Source organism: Uloborus diversus, chromosome 7 (assembly GCF_026930045.1).
Source record: "Uloborus diversus isolate 005 chromosome 7, Udiv.v.3.1, whole genome shotgun sequence".
Classification (NCBI taxonomy): domain Eukaryota; kingdom Metazoa; phylum Arthropoda; class Arachnida; order Araneae; family Uloboridae; genus Uloborus; species Uloborus diversus.
Window position 1 is genome coordinate 80,152,485 of NC_072737.1, and position 18,766 is coordinate 80,171,250.

The 18,766-nt window shown below is 35.8% G+C and overlaps 1 protein-coding gene across 1 annotated transcript in view; it reads right to left on the reverse strand.

The window, feature by feature from the left end:
* LOC129226332 (agrin-like) overlaps positions 1–18,766 on the reverse strand; it is a 47,801-nt gene that overhangs the window by 17,089 nt on the left and 11,946 nt on the right. The window contains exons 2-4 of the mRNA XM_054860933.1: positions 10,847–11,234; positions 9,491–9,640; positions 6,679–6,728 (exon numbers count right to left, since the gene is read on the reverse strand). Coding sequence (XP_054716908.1) covers positions 6,679–6,728; positions 9,491–9,640; positions 10,847–11,234 — 588 coding nt within the window. The remainder of the gene's footprint in view (positions 1–6,678; positions 6,729–9,490; positions 9,641–10,846; positions 11,235–18,766) is intronic.

Here is an 18,766-nt window from a genome sequence, read left to right on the forward strand (position 1 = left end):
TGTGATGATATCTACTTCACCTGAATCTTTTATGCCAGAACGAATTTGAATCCTGATTAATGTTAACGTTTGATTAGTTTTATACCTGCTGCTGTTTTTCAGTAAGATATATCCTACCAAATGAATTTGAGATTCAGAAACTTCTTACACATAAAAAAAAAAAAAAAAAAAACGTTGAAGTGTGCTTATAACATTTTACTTCCAAGCCATACCTGATTAATCATTGGTTGAAAATTTATATCAAAAACAATGTCTGTACGTCTAGAAACCTGTCTTTCTTTGTTTCTATTCTTTAATTTTCTGTCCGTTTGCAACTGATCGATTCCATTGTTTTACATACGCGTATACTTGGCATTTCAGCAACAAAAACTTATCCTAGGTATTTTTTTTTCTTTTTTTTTTAAATTCACTCGAGTGCTTTAATTGCTGTTAAAATATAGGATCCAGACATATTAAAGTCATTTATCATTTTAATAACACAGTCAGAAGAATGAATGAATAAAAAGGTGAGAAAATTACAGATGCAGTCTAGGATTCAAAGGCGTAACAATTTAATTGCATGGCTCGAACAGTCAAAAAAGAGTTGAACGGTATCCCCAATATTAGTTATGTAACTGACTTCAAAAGCGGGCCGTGAGTCGTAGTTTTCACGATAAGAGTTTTTTAATTGGTTTTGATGCCTTCTTTTGTTGCTTCGAATTTTTTCGCTCATTCCTTTCAAACAATGAAGGCCACTTAAGTTTAAAGGCCCGTGTAGAATGTAACATGAGAATGGGGGGGAGGGGAATTCGCTCCCTCACTTTTTTCAAGAGGAAATATTTTAACATTTGGAGTTGAATTTTTTTCCTGAATTTTGTTGCCAGACAAACATTTGGAGTTATTACATGCTCAGGAAATAGTTTTGAACATAAAAACAAAACTTATTTTATCATAGCTTCATTTTCGAAGCAGTACAGATGCAATTATTACCATACATGTTTCACATCTTAAGCTTCAGGTATAATATTCCAAATTTACTGATCAAAACTAAGTCATTCAGTTTCTTATTTTCATAAGCATTAGTACGAAGAAAGAAAAACAAACAAAAAGGTCCAACAGACTACTTAATACTGTTATTTTTTTTTTTTTTTTTTGCTTATTGCATTTATTTGTTTACACAACAAAGTAGCCAACACTAAAACTTAAATTTTTTCCCAAAGCCAAGGCAGAGTTAAACAAAAACAAAAAAAAACTGAATTTGAAAAAAGAAAAAAAATTCTTACATGGAATATTTCACGCCATAAATGTTTCGGAATCTGATATCCCTTGTCGTTTAAGACGATTATGTAAAAAGCAAACTAATAAATGAATACTTTCAAATTTTTCACCATAGTTGTAACTTTTTTTTGCAAATTTCAAATAGTAAAAAAACTTATTATTTTAAAAGAGGTCAAGCTCAGGACAACTCGCAAAAAGAATTAGCACTTTGTGGATGATTATAAGTTTCGGCTTTCGCGTTCTTCTATAAAACGATCGGAAATCTGACACTATTTTGTTTTATATTGATGAGCAAAGAAATTTTGAAAGAAAATCTTTCTACCGCTTTAAGTATTAATGCTTAACGCAAATATTTTGTTACTTAAAATAAAGGTCATACTTCATTACTGAAGAAAAATCACATCTCCCAATGGTAAAAGTCTCTCAAAAGTTTTCCCTGTTTTTACCCATACAGTTAAAATTGTATTTGGAAGATTTAAATTTGTGAAAAATAGTAAGCGTTGCGACAGAAATGTTGATTGAAGCATACCATATCAGCTATAATCGTCTATTTCATCATTATGTTTCTGGTTTCTTAAAACTTTTCACTTTTATTTCAAAGCGAATATTAATCATATGTTTTGGTTATAAAATTTATTGGAGCTTTGGAAGCTGCTTAACTATTTCTTTTTTTTTTTTTAATCACGTACTTGGCACAAATATAGAACAAATTCTGAAGCAAACATATTTTTACATTTTATTTACCATTTACAACGTGTGACGTAAAAAACATTCATAAATACAGTAGGGTCATTCCATACGAAATGAGCAAAATTCGCAAAAATGTGGTGGCCGCGTGGTAACAGATTTTCATGAAATTTGGTGTACAAGTTCCTTTTATGCCTATATAAAAATATCTAAAATATTTTTGCTTAAAATTTTTTATTTGAATAGTTACATGCGATTGAAAATTGGTCAAATTGAACAGCATTCTCATAAATGCTAAATGTTGCATTTTTGAAGGCTTGTATCTTATTAACTATTTAATGAAAACATAAAAGTTATATGTTGTTGCAATCTATGGAGTAGGGTAATTAATCTGATGTCAGTAAAATTTTCAAAGTTATTAAAGTTAACTTTTAACCGAGTTTCAAAAACTGAAAATATTTCAATTTTCCCATAATTAAGCATTTTATTTTTAATCTCAATCTTTAAGGAATGCATTAGCTTTGATGAAATTAATACCCAATAATGTGCTAAGTATCATAAAAGAAATGCCTTACTTTTGAAGTTGTATTTTAACTCCTTTGTCTTCAAAATCAGTTTTAAACTTAGTGACATTTTGTAAAATGATGATTTTCCCCTTCACATAGACACAAAAATTCAAATGAGGGAAAATTCAGACAACTTTAAAATTTTACAGGAATATAGAGCTGTGTTTCTACTATTTGCTTGAAGAAACTCGAAATTGGTTTTTGATTTCAAAACGAAAAATAAAATTCAGAAAAATAGCATTTTCTTTGTGTTTTATGGGTCAATCCATACAGGTTCGACGGGTGGGTGCACTCGACCATTTTTAATTTTTTTGAAAATCATGTCCCTAAAAGCTGGATATGAAAGATGTTTAAAACCACTTTTATTTTTTCTCTCAACTGGACCTTTAATTTTTTTAGACGTCATCAAAAGTGATTTTCGTAGTCAAAAATGGGACATTTAGACCTTTGCATTTTGGTCAAAATCTATTTGAATTGCATTTATAACAGTTAATTTAACGCTTTGATGTTAAAGTGCATAAGTTGATAGTCTTACATGCTGAGTTACGTAGCTGTAAGTTAATAATTAAAATAACGGCAACAGATTAAAATTCAAGATCAAATGTAAAAATTTTACTCATTTCAAAGGGGGATAACTCGCGTAGGGGACGGAAACACAAAATGAAATACGGCAAAAACTAATCACTGGAACCATGCTAAAAAGAATATGTAACTGTTGCTGTGTGTTTGTGAACCCTTTATAGATTACAGCCCCTCAAAAATCGGAAAAATGACATTTTTAGACCCCTGTAAACCAAAAGGGGATGGAATTAAAAATAAAAGTTCTTGGCCAATTGAATATTCCATTCAAGTACAATACATGTTATGCATATTGTTTTTTGTATTTGGTTTGTAAAAAAGATACAGGTCTTTGAAATTGAGCAATTTTGCTAGTCAACTCACACACTGAAACAGAAACAAAAAGTGTTAAAACTTCATTGCACCTTCTTAAATTACGTATATTGTGCCCATTATACTGAAAAAACATATTGTAATTTTCAAAATAATTATTTTGATTTTATAACTTTGAAATATTTGGACATGAATGAGTAGTTTGTACTGTATGGAACCTGTATGGATTGACCGTTACGTGAAATTACGAGAATTCAAAAAACTAGATAAACGACTCAATGATGCAAAAGCAAGTATATCTAACACTTATTTCGATTTTTTTTTTTTTTTTTTTTTTTTGAATGTACATTTTAGCAAGTACTTCATAAACATGCTCTTGAGAAAATGAAACACGAAAGAAATTGTTAGTTTTTCTTACAATAAAAAGAAGTAACTAATGAAATTTTGCCTTAGTTCAAGTTACTCTAGTAACAAAAATACACTGACCAATGATTAAAATTTAGTAGCATCTAAAAGACACTTTAATATGTTACGTAAAAAAACTGGAGTAAATTTAGAGCATTCCCTCATCTTCAAAGAAACATCTAAAATAGAGGAAAAAATGAAATTTTCGATTTTTTAAAGTACTATTTCGTCATCAAGAAATTCATAAACAATTACTAAATTAGAGCGGATAGTTAGTCATAGATAGTTTTTCAACCTGAATCATTTTTACTGTTATTTTTTCATTAAAAGAGCTAGAAGAGTGATTTGAAATCTGAATTAAATTGGCAAAATTTCAATATTTGTTAATATCTCAAATTCAAAAAAAGATCCGAATAAATTTTACTTTACTCTTTCCCAATAGAGATTTGTTTATAGAATGCGGAAATATTTATTTTTTAAGTGTACGTTTATAACTTATGAAGTTATTGAGTCACAAACTGGCAGCAATGAACTCTGAAAATTTAGGCTTAGAGCAAGCATCAACTTCTAATTCCAATAACAAAGCAACAAACAGCTTTTAAACTTCCATACTTTGCATATCCTCATAGATATGCATGGTTTACCTGAATAAAAATTTGCGTTGAAATCTGTGACATGTCAGCCACAGCTGATTTGCTCATTTCGCATGGAATGACCCAGTAGCGTATTCAAAGCGAGGAATTTAAAAAATATGTCCCCCTCCGAAACTAAGAATTTTCCCTTTTTGAACATAGAAAAGGACCTAAACTAAGTATATCACCCTCAAAATTTAACCATACCCCACACCGAAATGTTTTTCTGGATGCACCCCTGGATACATATGTTGAGAGACATGCTTATTTTGAGTAAGAAATAAAAAAAAGTGAACTGTTATTAAATTACTAAACTTGACTCTGCACATTTTTATGAAATAAAACATATACGATTTTAAAAACTCATCAGCTGTAGAACAAAAATGAGTGACTTCAAATTTACATAAAATACGTAATATCATCAAGCCACGTTAAATACAATTAGGGATTGCAATACCGGACCAAAAATTCAGTACTGGTATTCGGTACTTTTAAAACATGATCCTGGAATACCAGTATTAATACCGGTATTTGAAATTTCTCAAAATATGCTTGAAAACATATTACTCCGTTACCTCAATTCATAATTTTGAACAAAAATTGTATTATTCATGAAAACGTATTGTGAACAAATAAAAGATGAAGGAAGAAATGAAGTCAGAATAAAAAATCAGTAATAGTAAAAAACATAATGCATCTATTGAATTGTTTTTTAGCCTGGAACTCATTTAGTGCTCAACTTTCCTACAGTTGAAAATACTCTTTCTGAATTCATGCAGGTCGGTGGTACTGTTAACAATGCGCGATACACCTCCTCTAATTGTCTAGAAATCCATCTTCAAATAATTCAGTCTCTTGCCTGTTATTTTTGGGAAAATTCTTTTGTGTGTGCGTTTCTTTTGTATTGTCTGCATTATTATTATATATATTTTTTAAAGATTTATAGCTAGTTGTAATTTATTTTCGATAGACGATGCTTTCCCAATATTATTATTATTTTCTTTTGAGCAGGAGAGGTTTGTGTTTGATTTTTATCATTAGCCCTTTGGTTTGAAGTTTACGGTAAACTTGACTAAATTTGATTTTTTTAGTTTCTCTTATTCGTTTTCGCATTCTTTTCAAAATTCTTTACAATTATAATTATGTAAATATCTGAAAATATGTTTCAAATGATTACGCTTATCCTCTGTACAAATTTTCCAGGCACTATATAATTTCTAAATATTATCTTGCCAAGCATAAAGCGAGACATGTCAACAAACCAATATCGGGGACAACAAATTACCCTTTTTTTGCTAGCAAGAAAAGGGTTTTTGCCAAAGTTCAGTACAGTTGAGACAAATATTCAAAGAAAATATTAAAGTATTACTGCATTTGATGGTTGGAACAAATTATTCCTAGAACAAATACATTCGAAATTAACTTTCACAAAAGGGGAAAGTTGGTGATCAGAGCAATAGAAAAAACTAAAATATGGCGCACAAAAATGCACAAAAATGCAATTCATCTCCACATCTAGTGATAAAAATATAATTTTCCAAACTTTCCGCTACTTTTTTTTATGATATTCTATTAGTTCGTGCTTTTAAAGCCAAATTTTTACATAAATAGATTAATTTTGGTTCTGTATCATGGAAAAAGAAATTTACTATAAGTAGATATTAAATAAGTTGAATTGAAATTTTTTTAATTTAAACAATTAATTTTTTTCAGCTAATACCGAAAATACTGGGATTTTACCTAAGCAAATACCGTTATTACGAAATTGCAAAACTGCTCAAAATACCGGTATTCGGTATTCCGGTATACCGGTATTGCAATCACTAAATATACTTATAGAAAACTTTTATGTGATATAAGAGATAAATTTCCAAAAAATTCTGAAAGTTCCGATATTAACTCTTTTGTTTCCAAGTTCTTTTTTTATGTCCCTATTCCTCTCACAAACTTCATTAACGTTCTGCAAGAGATAACATCTTCAAAAATAACTGAGAAAAGCTTCAAAATTTCAACGCTTAACATGAAGAAAAATTGTATTTTCTGGATTAATACAGCCTTGACTTTAAATGTATAGATTATGATAAATCTTGGTGCGATTTCGCTTTTCTTTTCTGATTCGCATCAATGTATGAAAATGACAATTACCTCTTTCCGTAAAATATTCTAGTACTGAGTAGCATAAATAATTTTATTGTAAAGTTTATTAATATTAATGAAAATTTTTATAGTATTATACTTACGCCTAACTCTATCGTAGCACTTCCGGACAGGCATGGCTTGTATGAGTTTCCTGAAAACACCAGTTATTATTGTGAAAATTTGAAAGAAAGGCTGCTTAAAGTGCAATCAACTGTCAAATGCATGTTATTATGCAAAAAGAGATAGTTTACTTTTTAGTTTTCAAGTTTACGTTTTTGAATGAAAAATTACCTTGATACCTACATAATAAAATCTAATGCAGACTCACACTACTTTTTCGCCATTTCATAATCTATGTTTTTAAGGCCTCAAAAGAATACTTCCTCAATTAAAATTCATAATATTTTAGGCATTTTCCTACAATTATAAAAGTATAGTACATATATAGAATGTTTATGTAAACAAAGTCAATGTTTTTGCTTAACGTCTGAGATTTGAGTTTGAAGCAACGAAAGCTCCAAATATCGAATCACTAAACTTAATAGAACGAGCAAAAAAGAAAAAAAATGGAGCGAAAAAAAAACTTTTTTTTAAACGTTTAATTTTTAATTAATTTTTTAAATGTCCGATTTTTCAAAAGAGGATTGGTCTTTATGACGTCACAAGTGATGAACTTTGGCGCGCACTCCTCAGGCACGCTTGCTGTCTGTTTTCTAAGTTATCATAATACAGAAGCGAATTAAATATCACACTCTAATATTGCAAACGCGTCTAAAGTTTTAGAAGATAAAAAGCATCCATTCCAGCTCCAGAGAGTGTAGTTCCTTTAGCAGCTTCGATCTCCTCAGCCTCTTCTTTTTTCTTTCGATGTTTCTTTATAGTATATTTCACTAACCCCAAGCAAGCAGCACTGACATTCTGAGCGTCTGCAGCTGTCAGAACTGCTGCATTCTTCGGCAGCCGTCGGAGCTACAGTTTGAAAGAGCAGAGACTGAATACTTGATAACTTTGAGAATTTTGCTTGAAACGACTTGAAATTTTAAGAACATATTTTTGAAATGTTTAACTACAAGATGAAATAAAAAAGAAAAAAATCACTTTTTTGAAACTGCAAAACCTGCAAACCCCCCCCCCCCCTGAAGTAGCGTTTTAAGTTCATCTGATGTTTTAGCGAAATAATTAATTCATTGAATAAGTATTATGTAAAAGATATTTTATAATTATTTCATGGTAACGCTGTTACAGTATAACTCTTCATAGCTATTGCAAAATTGCCAATTTTGTTACCGTTTATTCATAAAGTTTCTTTGCTGAATTTCAAAATGTTGCTGAAAGTAAAGTACGCAAGAACTAATGTCAAATTTAAAATTAAAAAAAAAACGCCCCTGATTTCAGACCTCATGTTTAGATGAACTTCATGGGTCAGAACGCATATAAAATTTGAATACATCTAAATTTTTTTCTGGGAAAATTGATAATACTTTTAAAAGCCATTTTTTACCCTAAAATAAATTTATCTGTAAAAGTATTTTATTTGTTAAAAAACAGAAACAAGTTAAAAATTTTAAATCATTGAGCTTTCTTTCCTTGCCGACCAACAATAACATCGTTAGCAATCGCGTGAATAAATGCTTCGATTGTATTTAAAATCTGATTTTTTTTAAAAAAAAAGGTTAAATAATTCCAGTTCTATATATTTTGAAACTTCTAAAAAATTCCAGCAGACGCAGGAAAGTTCACTTTTTCTGTTGGTACTAAAACTCTAAATGCGAGAGTAAATTTGCACTACCAAAGTTACGAAAAAGTGCTAATTTTTGTGGCTTTTAGTTAATATTTCCAGTAATTCAAGTCCTACAAAGACCTAGCTAAAACCACTCTCCATGAAGTTTCATTTCGAATCCTTATATATATAATAACGAATTCACTGATCCAGTAAAGCTGACGTCATCAACAATGAAACTCACTCCACGGCATGATAATCCTGAGATATATAATGGCGAATTCACTGATCGAGTAACGCTCTAACGTCACCAACAATAAAAGGCATGATAATTTGAAATTTTTTCGTAATGTTTGACATGTAGGGAAATGCTTTATTTTGACGAGGCTGAACTGGATCCGGTACCTTAACTGTTTTACTGCTAAGGCTGCCATTACGGGAGATTGAAGAAACGAAATAGTGGTCAACAATGAACGCTCTCTACTTGAGTTTAGGGTTCATCCACTGGAGTTAGGGCTAACAGTTTAGCTGTCAAAATATCAACAAACAAGCAGTGGCTTCGTTCAATTGTAGAAGCAATTTTCACCCGAAATACGGGTGATTTTTCTAGTAAAAAACGAATTATCAAAATCAGTTTATCCGTTTAGGAAATACGGTACCACAGACGGATACACAGGTTCACAAACACATGGCCATATTCAAGGCGACCATATATTTTAGGGCTCAAACTCCCTCCGACTGCAGCACTTATTTATTTATTTTGTACTGACTGCGAACATCATTTCTTATAAAACAATACAGCGTTTTCCTTCAGATTCAAAGACATCAATAAAAATCAGTTTAAAAATATTTAACAATTTTTTTATCTTCTGAATGAGGTCAATCATATGAATAATTATCTTTGCATTTTCAATGTCATTGCAAAAAGGGGGTGGCAAAGTTAACACACACATGCTTACATTTTAAAATGCTTCGTTTCGTTACCTTCCTATATTTGCAACGAAATTTTTTATTATTTGAATGAAAATTTAAAAACCTATTCATCATAGGTAAGTTTATTTCTAAAGGTAGATTCAGGCCTTCGCTCAAGCTTGTCTAGTTCAATCATTTATTTTATTTTTTTGTTTTAACGCGACGGTAACAAAATTTACTTGTAATAAATACTTCAACGTCAATTAAAATTCGATTCTTACCCACAATTTCTTTTTCTGAGTACACAAATATTGTGGTAGATTCTTCCATCCGATCCGCAAACAGGGTCGCTAATATCCAAGCATCTTGCAGGACACAAGTAGTGCTTCCCTCGGCATTTGTCCCATGTACCAGTACTAACATTGGCGACTCTGAAATTTTTCAAAAAAAAAAGTGGTTTAATTTATGTTAGAAGAACTCAGTCAAAGTAACTAACTACCCAGGTGAATAAACGATTATCACATAACAATTAATCATAACATTCATGTTAACCGTATCGAATTTCTCAATAAGTCTGACTCTACAATTAACGAAATTTCAACCAGGGGATCTCCGAACTAAATTGTTATGTGATAAACGAACATAAATTCTCGGAACTCTGAGATAAAATTTTTGGGCACAGACATAGCGGTGCAGTGTTTAGATGCTGGTCTAGGCGCAGGTTTGAACCTGCCTCCAGTCGGTGGATTTTCAAGATGCAGAAAAGTGCTCGCTGACCACTAGTGGTCCGTTGACCAAAAAATGAGAATTACTGACCTAACCAGTCAATGAACACTTAAACAGCACTTCATTTTCGGAAATTTAAAATATCACTGAACGCTAGCATTCTGTCAATGGCATTTAAAATATTTTCATGATAATTATAAACAAAAAACTTAGAGAACTTTCATGATTCTACTTCTGGCTTTTTGCGAGGTATAAATTTCAAAAAAAGCACCAACTCAGTGAGTGGACACCCCAACCAGTTGCCCAACCTGAACATTTTCTGCTTCTTCCAGTTTAGAATTGTATTGAAGGAAGTTACTGTCAATTCATCAAAGAGAAAAAATTTTGAAACCTTCATTTTTAAAACAAGTGTGGGTGTTCATTCATTGATCGCTCTGTCAGGGGTGCACCACTCCCAAGGCAATGGTGAACCCCTCCCGATATCCCAAAGTACCTCTCAGAGCGAGAGCCCCTCCCCCTCCCTACTAAAAAGAAAAGAGAAAAATACTCCAAAAAACCAGGGATGTGGAGTAAGAGGAAAATAGCCGACTCCGACGCCTTTACTCCAAAATCAGTTCGACTCCGACTCTTACTCAGCAAACACTGGCAAAATTGTGGACTTTGAGGGAAAATGACGGAATTCGACTCCGGCTCTGACTCTTGAAACTTTAAAACTTCGACTCCGACTCCTTTATCTCAAAATCAGCCCATCACCGACCGCGCAGCCTTGCTTAAAACAGCCCTCCTAAAAAAATCAACGGCGCAGTCTCCGCTATGCCGCCTCCCTCCCCCCTCCCAGATGGAGACCCCTGGTTTTCCTCTAACATACAAAAAGAAAACATACAAATTTTTTCATAACTTGAAATCCTTACCCACAATTTTCTCGCATGAGGTGGCATTCACTTTGATAAACTTTGCCATCATTACCGCATACAGGCTTGTAAACTGGACATTCCTCAGGACAGTCCAATCTTCCACCACGAGTTTTGCGATCCATGTACGTTTCCACAACTTCGGGTTGGCCTTTAATCTCATAATAGGAAGGTTTCTTATCGGTTACCGACTGCTCAGCTTCTTTGGGGAGGTAGAGTTGAGGAAAAAGAACGTGTCTACCAGCTTCTATGATCAGGCCATTCAAGAATCGTTGTTCTTGTGGAGACTGGACTGGTAAGTACTCCTTCATGAGGGAGTCGTCGTCTTCATTGATCGGGCTATTCTGGTAATCAAACCCAGGGTCGTACAAGGAGGTGTCAACTTGTCCTGTAAGAATAAGTATTGTTGAATAATAGTATTTTGATTCGGTTATGAATTTTTGGGAAAACTAAAATGTATTAAAACGAGAAAGGAAAGCAAAGATCGCGTATGGCATTTACACTGCAAAAGGACAAATTAAAGAGGCACAAAGCATTGAAGAATTTTAATAATGTAATAGAAATAAATTATTCTTATGGTGTCTTAAAAGCTTTTTCTTTTATTATAAAGAGGGAATATTTGTAGGATAAAATCAAAAGTTAAAAATCAGATTGAAGACATGCCTGCAATCTCCAGCCAGATGTGATAACCGGACTGTAGGTATATTTCATGTAGTTCTGCCTTAGTCCTAGCTTAAGGTTAAGGAAGGTTGCTTACTGCTTAACACCCAAGTTTTGCCTTCAATTTACGACTTGAACCCCACCATGGCTGCGGACTCTCGCTGATGAGATAAATTTACTTTACCAGTTTGTTGGCACTCTCAGTTTCTATGAGATGGCATCTGCCTCCAGCTCGGTTATTCCATATTCAAACTGATGAGTCTCCAATAAGGGCGGAACTGTAGTCTGGATGCGATAACAAAGCTGTCGGTACATTGCATGTACTTCTGTGTCAGTTCTGGCTTAAGGGCGGTGACTTGCTCCTTAAAACCGGATTCAAGAGTTTATTGGATAGTGCAATATTTATTCTTCGCTATTGTCAAATATTGCTAAGTGTCTATGAAAGTTCCAGTTCTTTGTGATTTGTGATCGACGTGGTGTCAAAAACTAGGATATACTACTATCACATAGCCAAGAACACCCTGAATATTTTAAAACACTTTTTAAACTCAAATACCTACCTCCTTTTCAGAACACTTAGAGGAGCACTTTTTAGAACAGTTTTCAGAGCACTCTGAGAAGACTTTTCAGAACACTTATTTGGCTCAGCACACTTTTTGAGCACTGCTACATGTTCCCTGCTTTTAACCCAGAGTTTGTAGCACTTTTTAAAACAGTTATAGAAAACTTTTTTTTTTTTCAATTCCGTTGAGTTTAACAGTAGTTTTAGCGTAATATGCGACAATCTCCCGTAGCAGAAGTTAGTCGCCAAGTAACGGGAGGTCTTTGACAAGAGAAGGCCATCTTTTAAAAAGACATTAGAGACAAACTAATAGCGATTCATTATAACACATTTACAGATAGTAACGAAAGCTCTTTTTTTAAATAAAATGTCCTAAACGTGTTCCAAATGTGTACTCGGAATTTTTAAAGCAAATACACCCATATAATGAAAGATACGCATAAAATTTCGGACCAACCAAGATTGATCTTCAAATGCTGTAAAAATCGGAGTGCTAATTGAGAGTTATGCAACATGGTATCCATAGCAGCTTTCCGAAAGTGGAGGCGTAGTAGCATTAATGGGGGAAACACGATGTTCTGTTGACAAGTGTTCCAAACAAACAGTGGCATTGAGAAAAAAAATGGAGAACGATACAATAATCCCTACAATTTATACTGCACTAACAGTCCTTCCTTCAATTGAAAAACTCTGCCATTCTTTCTCTCGGTAGTTTCCTTTTACTATAAGTCATTTAAGGTTTCAATCTTTAAAACAAGTGTTATATATTTGATTCAAATGATGATGAAGTTTCCATTTTATAGCAGTTCCATTTCCTTCAGGAACACATTTGTTTTTGTGTTGTTTGTCCGTTGTTGTTTTTCAAATAAATGGTAAAGCCGCTAGCATTGATCTGTTTTTGCGATGGTCATAAAAATACAAAAACACGCTCACTTTAAAATTTGTTTGAGTACCCTTAGTTGTTTCATTTTTGCTTTGGATACCAAAAGATTTTCTGTATAAATTTCGAAAATATCTGGAGAACTGTTTCTCATTAATTCTACTTTTCAAGAAATAATGGTCAGAAATGACTTAATGAATGAAACAAGACAAGCATTCATCTAAAACAGGATTTTTGTGAGATTGCAATCATGCTGGCGAGAAATCTCAAGCTACGATGGCAATTAAATCGTACTGAAGATATTGTTAAATGTTTTTATAGCTATGTATATCATTTCCTTCCTCTTCATAAACGGACAGAACTTTCCAGTAGACCTAAAATGTATTTGTATCTTCCTATTTTATCTGTCTGTCCATTTATCTATATACAGGGTGTGGTATATCAACTCCCGTATTTAGAAAGGGCGCTGTGTGAGTTGTGGTGAGGATACAGTAAGGGAAGTAGTATCGATACATATGCCAATGTGAATGGCAACATACATGCCATTTTACAGCAGTAGTAATGGCATGGTGCAGTAAACATGATCATGTGTTGTGGAGGAGTATATTCACCTCTTACAGTATATTCAGTTCCTTTCTTAAGGACTTGACATCGCAGTTTCTTATCAGATCGCAGTTTCATTGGTACTTATTCATGTTTTTAGCTTTTTTTCTTTCATACAGGCATATTTTTGCTATTAATTAAGATACTTAAGATATAACAAGTCAAGTAAAAGCAAATATTTCAGTTATAAGAACATAGGGTAACAATCTTTTTTTTTTTTTTTTTTTTTTTTTTTTTTTTTTTTTTTGAGGGGGGAGGCTATTCTTTCCCAAATTTATTTTTTAGAATTAATGACAAAACATAAGCTACATTTGACAGACGATAAATGAAATATGCAGCAGTACAATAGTTCTGTTTATTTTATATTGTTACAAATCCTGTAAATAGTAATTATTGTAGTAACGTAACCTGTAAATAATTTCCCGTAATGAATATACAACCCCTTTTTCATATGGCTAAAGTATACGACCCCTCTATTTCCTTTTTGTTCGTTGATAAAATTTGATAACGGTCTACGCATTTCGCGAAGAGGTAAGAATGTTGTGGAAAATTCTTTTCGGTGTATTTAAGCCGTTAGCGATGAATAAACAGTTGAGTTTCGGTTGATATTTCGAACTGAGAGCATTTTGCTCTGTTTATAGCGAGGCATTTCGCTGTGCTGTTTTCGTATTTGGAAGTAAATACGTGTGTAAACGTTGAGTTTACGGTGTTGTGTGATAATTGCTTAATTGCTGATGAATAATTTAGCAGTTGTTGAAGATCTTTCCTGTACATAGTGTAAATAAATTTCCTGTGTTTTTATCAAGAACTGTGTTTTCATTTCAAGAAAGCGGAACTCGCACCGAATCCGTTACAATTTGGCGCCCAACGTGGGGCTTCTTCTGGACTTTCTTGGAGTAAGTGTGACTTTGGACATTTTTTTCATAAAGACTTTTTGAATTTGGACTTTATTTTTATGGTGATTACTCGCGCAATGGATGAACAATTAAAACAACTTCTTGACGCAATCAACTCTGTAAAAAAATGATATGGCGACTAACCAAGAACAATTAAAAAATGAATTGGCGACTAACCAAGAACAGTTAAATAGTGATTTAACTGCTAAAATTACTACAAGTCAAAATGAAATAAAAAGTGACCTAACGTCGATGAAAACCATGATGGAGAATCAACTAACCGCCATGGGAGATAAAGTTGATGCTCTGGAAGAAAAATTTGATACTGTGGAAGAGCGTATCGCCAATGTGGAAAATAAGTTGGAAGAAGAAGACAAGAAATTTACTTCATTTAAGGAAGAAATAATTAAAGACATGGAACGGAGATTGGCGACCGCGGAAAGCAGTTCTGTACAGTTTGGCGCTCCCACATCTGTTGCTCGACCGTCCATTAAACTGGCCACATTTGATGGGAAAAGTTCGTGGCAGGTATACAAGACCCAATTCATGATAGTGGCGGAAGCGAACGGATGGGACTCTGCTACCAAGGCCTGTCATCTTGCAGCATCCCTGAGAGGTGACGCAGCGGACATTCTTCAGACCCTTCCGGACAGCCAGCGCCTGGATTTCGCCGCCCTCACATCTGCGTTGGAGCTTCGCTTCGGTGAGAAGTGCCAGAAAGATTTCAGCCGACTCCAGTTGAAATCCCGTTTCCAGAAAACCGGGGAAACCCTGCAAGAGCTAGCGGCGGACGTCGAGAGATTGTCTCATCTTGCTTTTTGTGACTGTCCTGCGGATGTTCGAGATAACCTGGCACTCAACTACTACATCGACGGGGATCGAGATCCGGAAATCCAGAAAGCTCTACGGATGGCGGATGTCAAAGACCTGAATTCTGCCGTTGTGTATGCGATGAGATACGAGGCCGCCCAAGAAGCAACCCGTGTGGATCGCCATCTAATTCGGACTCAGGAAGCTGATGAGTCTGATTCCAGGTCGTCCCACCTCGCTGAACTTGAGAGACAACTCGGTGACTTGACAAGACATTTGAGCAGCATAACAGCCCAAAAGAAACAAGAGCAGAAGTGCTGGAAATGCGGTAGTGAAGGACACCTGCGAAGGAGTTGTCCGGCTCGCCAAGCTACGCGAGGGAAGGAAATCACCACCACCAGAGCTCTGCAGATTTCCTCTTCTAGTAGTGGCAGTGATGGACTTTTCATTTACGCCCATGTAAATGGGAATCCTTGCAAACTGATTGTCGACACTGGAGCCAATGTGACAATCGTTAGGACAGATGTGGCTCGTGAATTTGGATTGAAACTGCTGTGGACATCGCCACGCGTAAGTCTCCAGACTGTGACAGGTGACAAAATCGAGATTGACGGTAAAGTGGACTTGGAAATAGTGTTTGGGAATGCCACCTACCATCATACGGCATTCGTCGCTAATATCACGGACCCCTTCATTCTCGGATTGGACTTTTTGAAGAAATATGACTTCACTCTCGACTTCAAGACTAATGAGCTGCACTCGATGAGAGAAGACATAGCCATTTTCCCTGCAGAGAGTGATGTAAAATCCGCTCATCAAATAATAGCTCAAACAGATTTATCGATTCCCTCAAGGTCAGAATCATTAATACCTGGCTCCCTTGAAGAAAGCAATAGTTTTCGATTTCGACTCATTGAATACCCTAACCTAAGCAATAACCTAAAAGGAGTGCTGGTAGCATCTACGCTTGTGGACCTTTCTAAGGATGTAATTCCGGTGAGAGTCGCCAACGTGAGTGAAAGGCCAAGGAATATCCGAAAAGGTGAAGTGTTGGCAACTTGTACTCCAGTAAACTGCATCATTAGAAGAATCAATTCCCCTGAGACTGTGTCTTCTGAGTCCTTGACGTCGAAGTTAATTGGGAGTGCGCCATTATCGAAAGATCAAAGAACTGCTGCGGAACAATTGGTGGACGACTTCAAGCATCTGTTTTCATCTACATCGGAGGATGTTGGCCGTACGAATTTGAAGCAGCATAGGATCTACACTGGAGAACACCCCCCTATTAAACAGCATCCAAGACGACTACCGTTCGCCAAGAAGGAAGAGGTTGAGACCCTCCTGAAAGAGATGAAGGAGAATGATGTAATCGAACCGTCATCCAGTCCTTGGGCCTCTCCCATCGTCTTGGTCCGAAAGAAAGATGGCTCCACCAGATTTTGTGTCGATTACCGACGGCTGAATGAAATCACCAAGAAAGACAGCTACCCTCTTCCACGGATAGATGACACCTTGGACACTCTTTCCGGACACAAGTGGTTTTCGACCCTGGACTTGAAGAGCTGCTACTGGCAGGTTGAAATACACCCTGACGACCGAGAGAAGACAGCGTTTACAACTGGACAAGGCTTGTGGCAGTTTAAAGTGATGCCCTTCGGCCTCTGCAATGCACCAGCTACGTTCGAGCGTCTTATGGAGACAGTGTTAAGAGGACTTTCCTACGAATCCTGTCTGGTCTACTTAGACGATATCATCATCGTGGGACGCAGTTTCGAAGAACATCTGGCAAATCTTAGGAAGGTGCTGCAAAAGCTTAAGGAAGCCAATCTGAAGTTAAGTCCGTCCAAATGTAATTTGTTCCGCCGGGAAGTGAACTATCTTGGTCACATCATCTCTTCTGAGGGTGTGCAAACCGATCCAGAGAAGGTATCTGCGGTCAAGAGTTGGAGTCGTCCCGAAAACATCCATCAGCTGCGAAGTTTCCTGGGGCTCTGCACGTACTATAGGAAGTTTGTGAAGGGTTTTTCCAACATTGCACGACCTTTGCATAAGCTGACGAAGAGCAAGCAAAAGTTTGAATGGTCCAAAGAATGCGAAGATGCATTTCTACGACTGAAGGAGGCTTTAACATCAACGCCTATCCTCGCCTATCCTCAGCCTGAAAAATCCTTCATCCTGGACACTGATGCGAGCAACGAGAGCATCGGAGCTGTTTTATCCCAAGAAATTGACGGAAATGAACATGTCATCGCTTACTAGAGCAAATGCTTATCAAAGTCGGAGCGAAATTACTGCGTCACCAGAAAGGAGTTACTGGCCATAGTGAAAGCTGTAGAACACTTCCATCATTACCTCTACGGCCGAAAATTTCTGCTTCGGACAGATCATGCCTCATTAACTTGGCTTTTGAACTTCAAAAATCCGGAAGGCCAGATAGCCAGATGGATCCAGCGGCTCCAGGAATATGACATGGAGATCAAGCATCGAAAAGGGTTATCTCACGGTAATGCTGACGCTTTATCAAGGAGACCCTGTCCTGAGAACTGCCACTATTGTTCCCGAATCGAGAAACAGTATGGAACGACTAGCCCTACCGCCTATCAGGTGACAGTGACTCCAACATCATCAGAACCTGATCCATGGACTGATGACCAAGTTCGAAAAGATCAACTTGAAGACCCCGACATAAAACCAATTTTGGAGTTCATGGAAAGTGACAGACGACGCCCTAGCTGGCAGGACGTTTCCATCTTCAGTCCTGCAACAAAAAGATACTGGGCTTTATGGAACTCGCTCCATTTACGGAACGGCGTGCTACACCGAAAATGGGAATCTGATGACGGCAAAACGTCTAGGTGGCAGTTACTACTTCCCCGATCAAGGATTTCAGATGTTCTGAAAGAAATACATAGTAGTGCGACTGGAGGACATTTTGGGGTCTTGAAAACCCTCAATAAAGTTCGGGAGCGCTTCTTCTGGAGTAAGGCGAAGAATGACGTGGAGAAGTGGTGCCATTCTTGTGACGCCTGTGCTGCACGTAAAGGACCGAAGAAGAGAAGCAGAGGGAAGCTACATCTGTACAACGTTGGAGCTCCTTTCGAACGAATTGGGATCGACATCCTGGGTCCTCTACCAAGAACTGCTGATGGGAACAAATACATTCTTGTTTCCATCGACTACTTCACCAAATGGCCGGAAGCATATCCCATTCCAGATCAAGAAGCTACTACCGTAGCAGAGACTCTAGTCCAGCATTGGATCTCGAGATATGGAACACCTTTGCAGATTCATTCCGACCAAGGGAGGAATTTCATCTCTGCTGTGTTTAAGGGCCTATGTCAAATTTTCGGAATTGAGAAAACTAGGACAACACCACTACACCCACAATCGGACGGCATGGTGGAGAGATTTAACCGCACAATCCTGAATAATCTCTCACTTATGGTCTCCAGAAATCAACAGGATTGGGACAAGAAGCTACCTTTGTTCCTGCTGGCCTACCGCAGTGC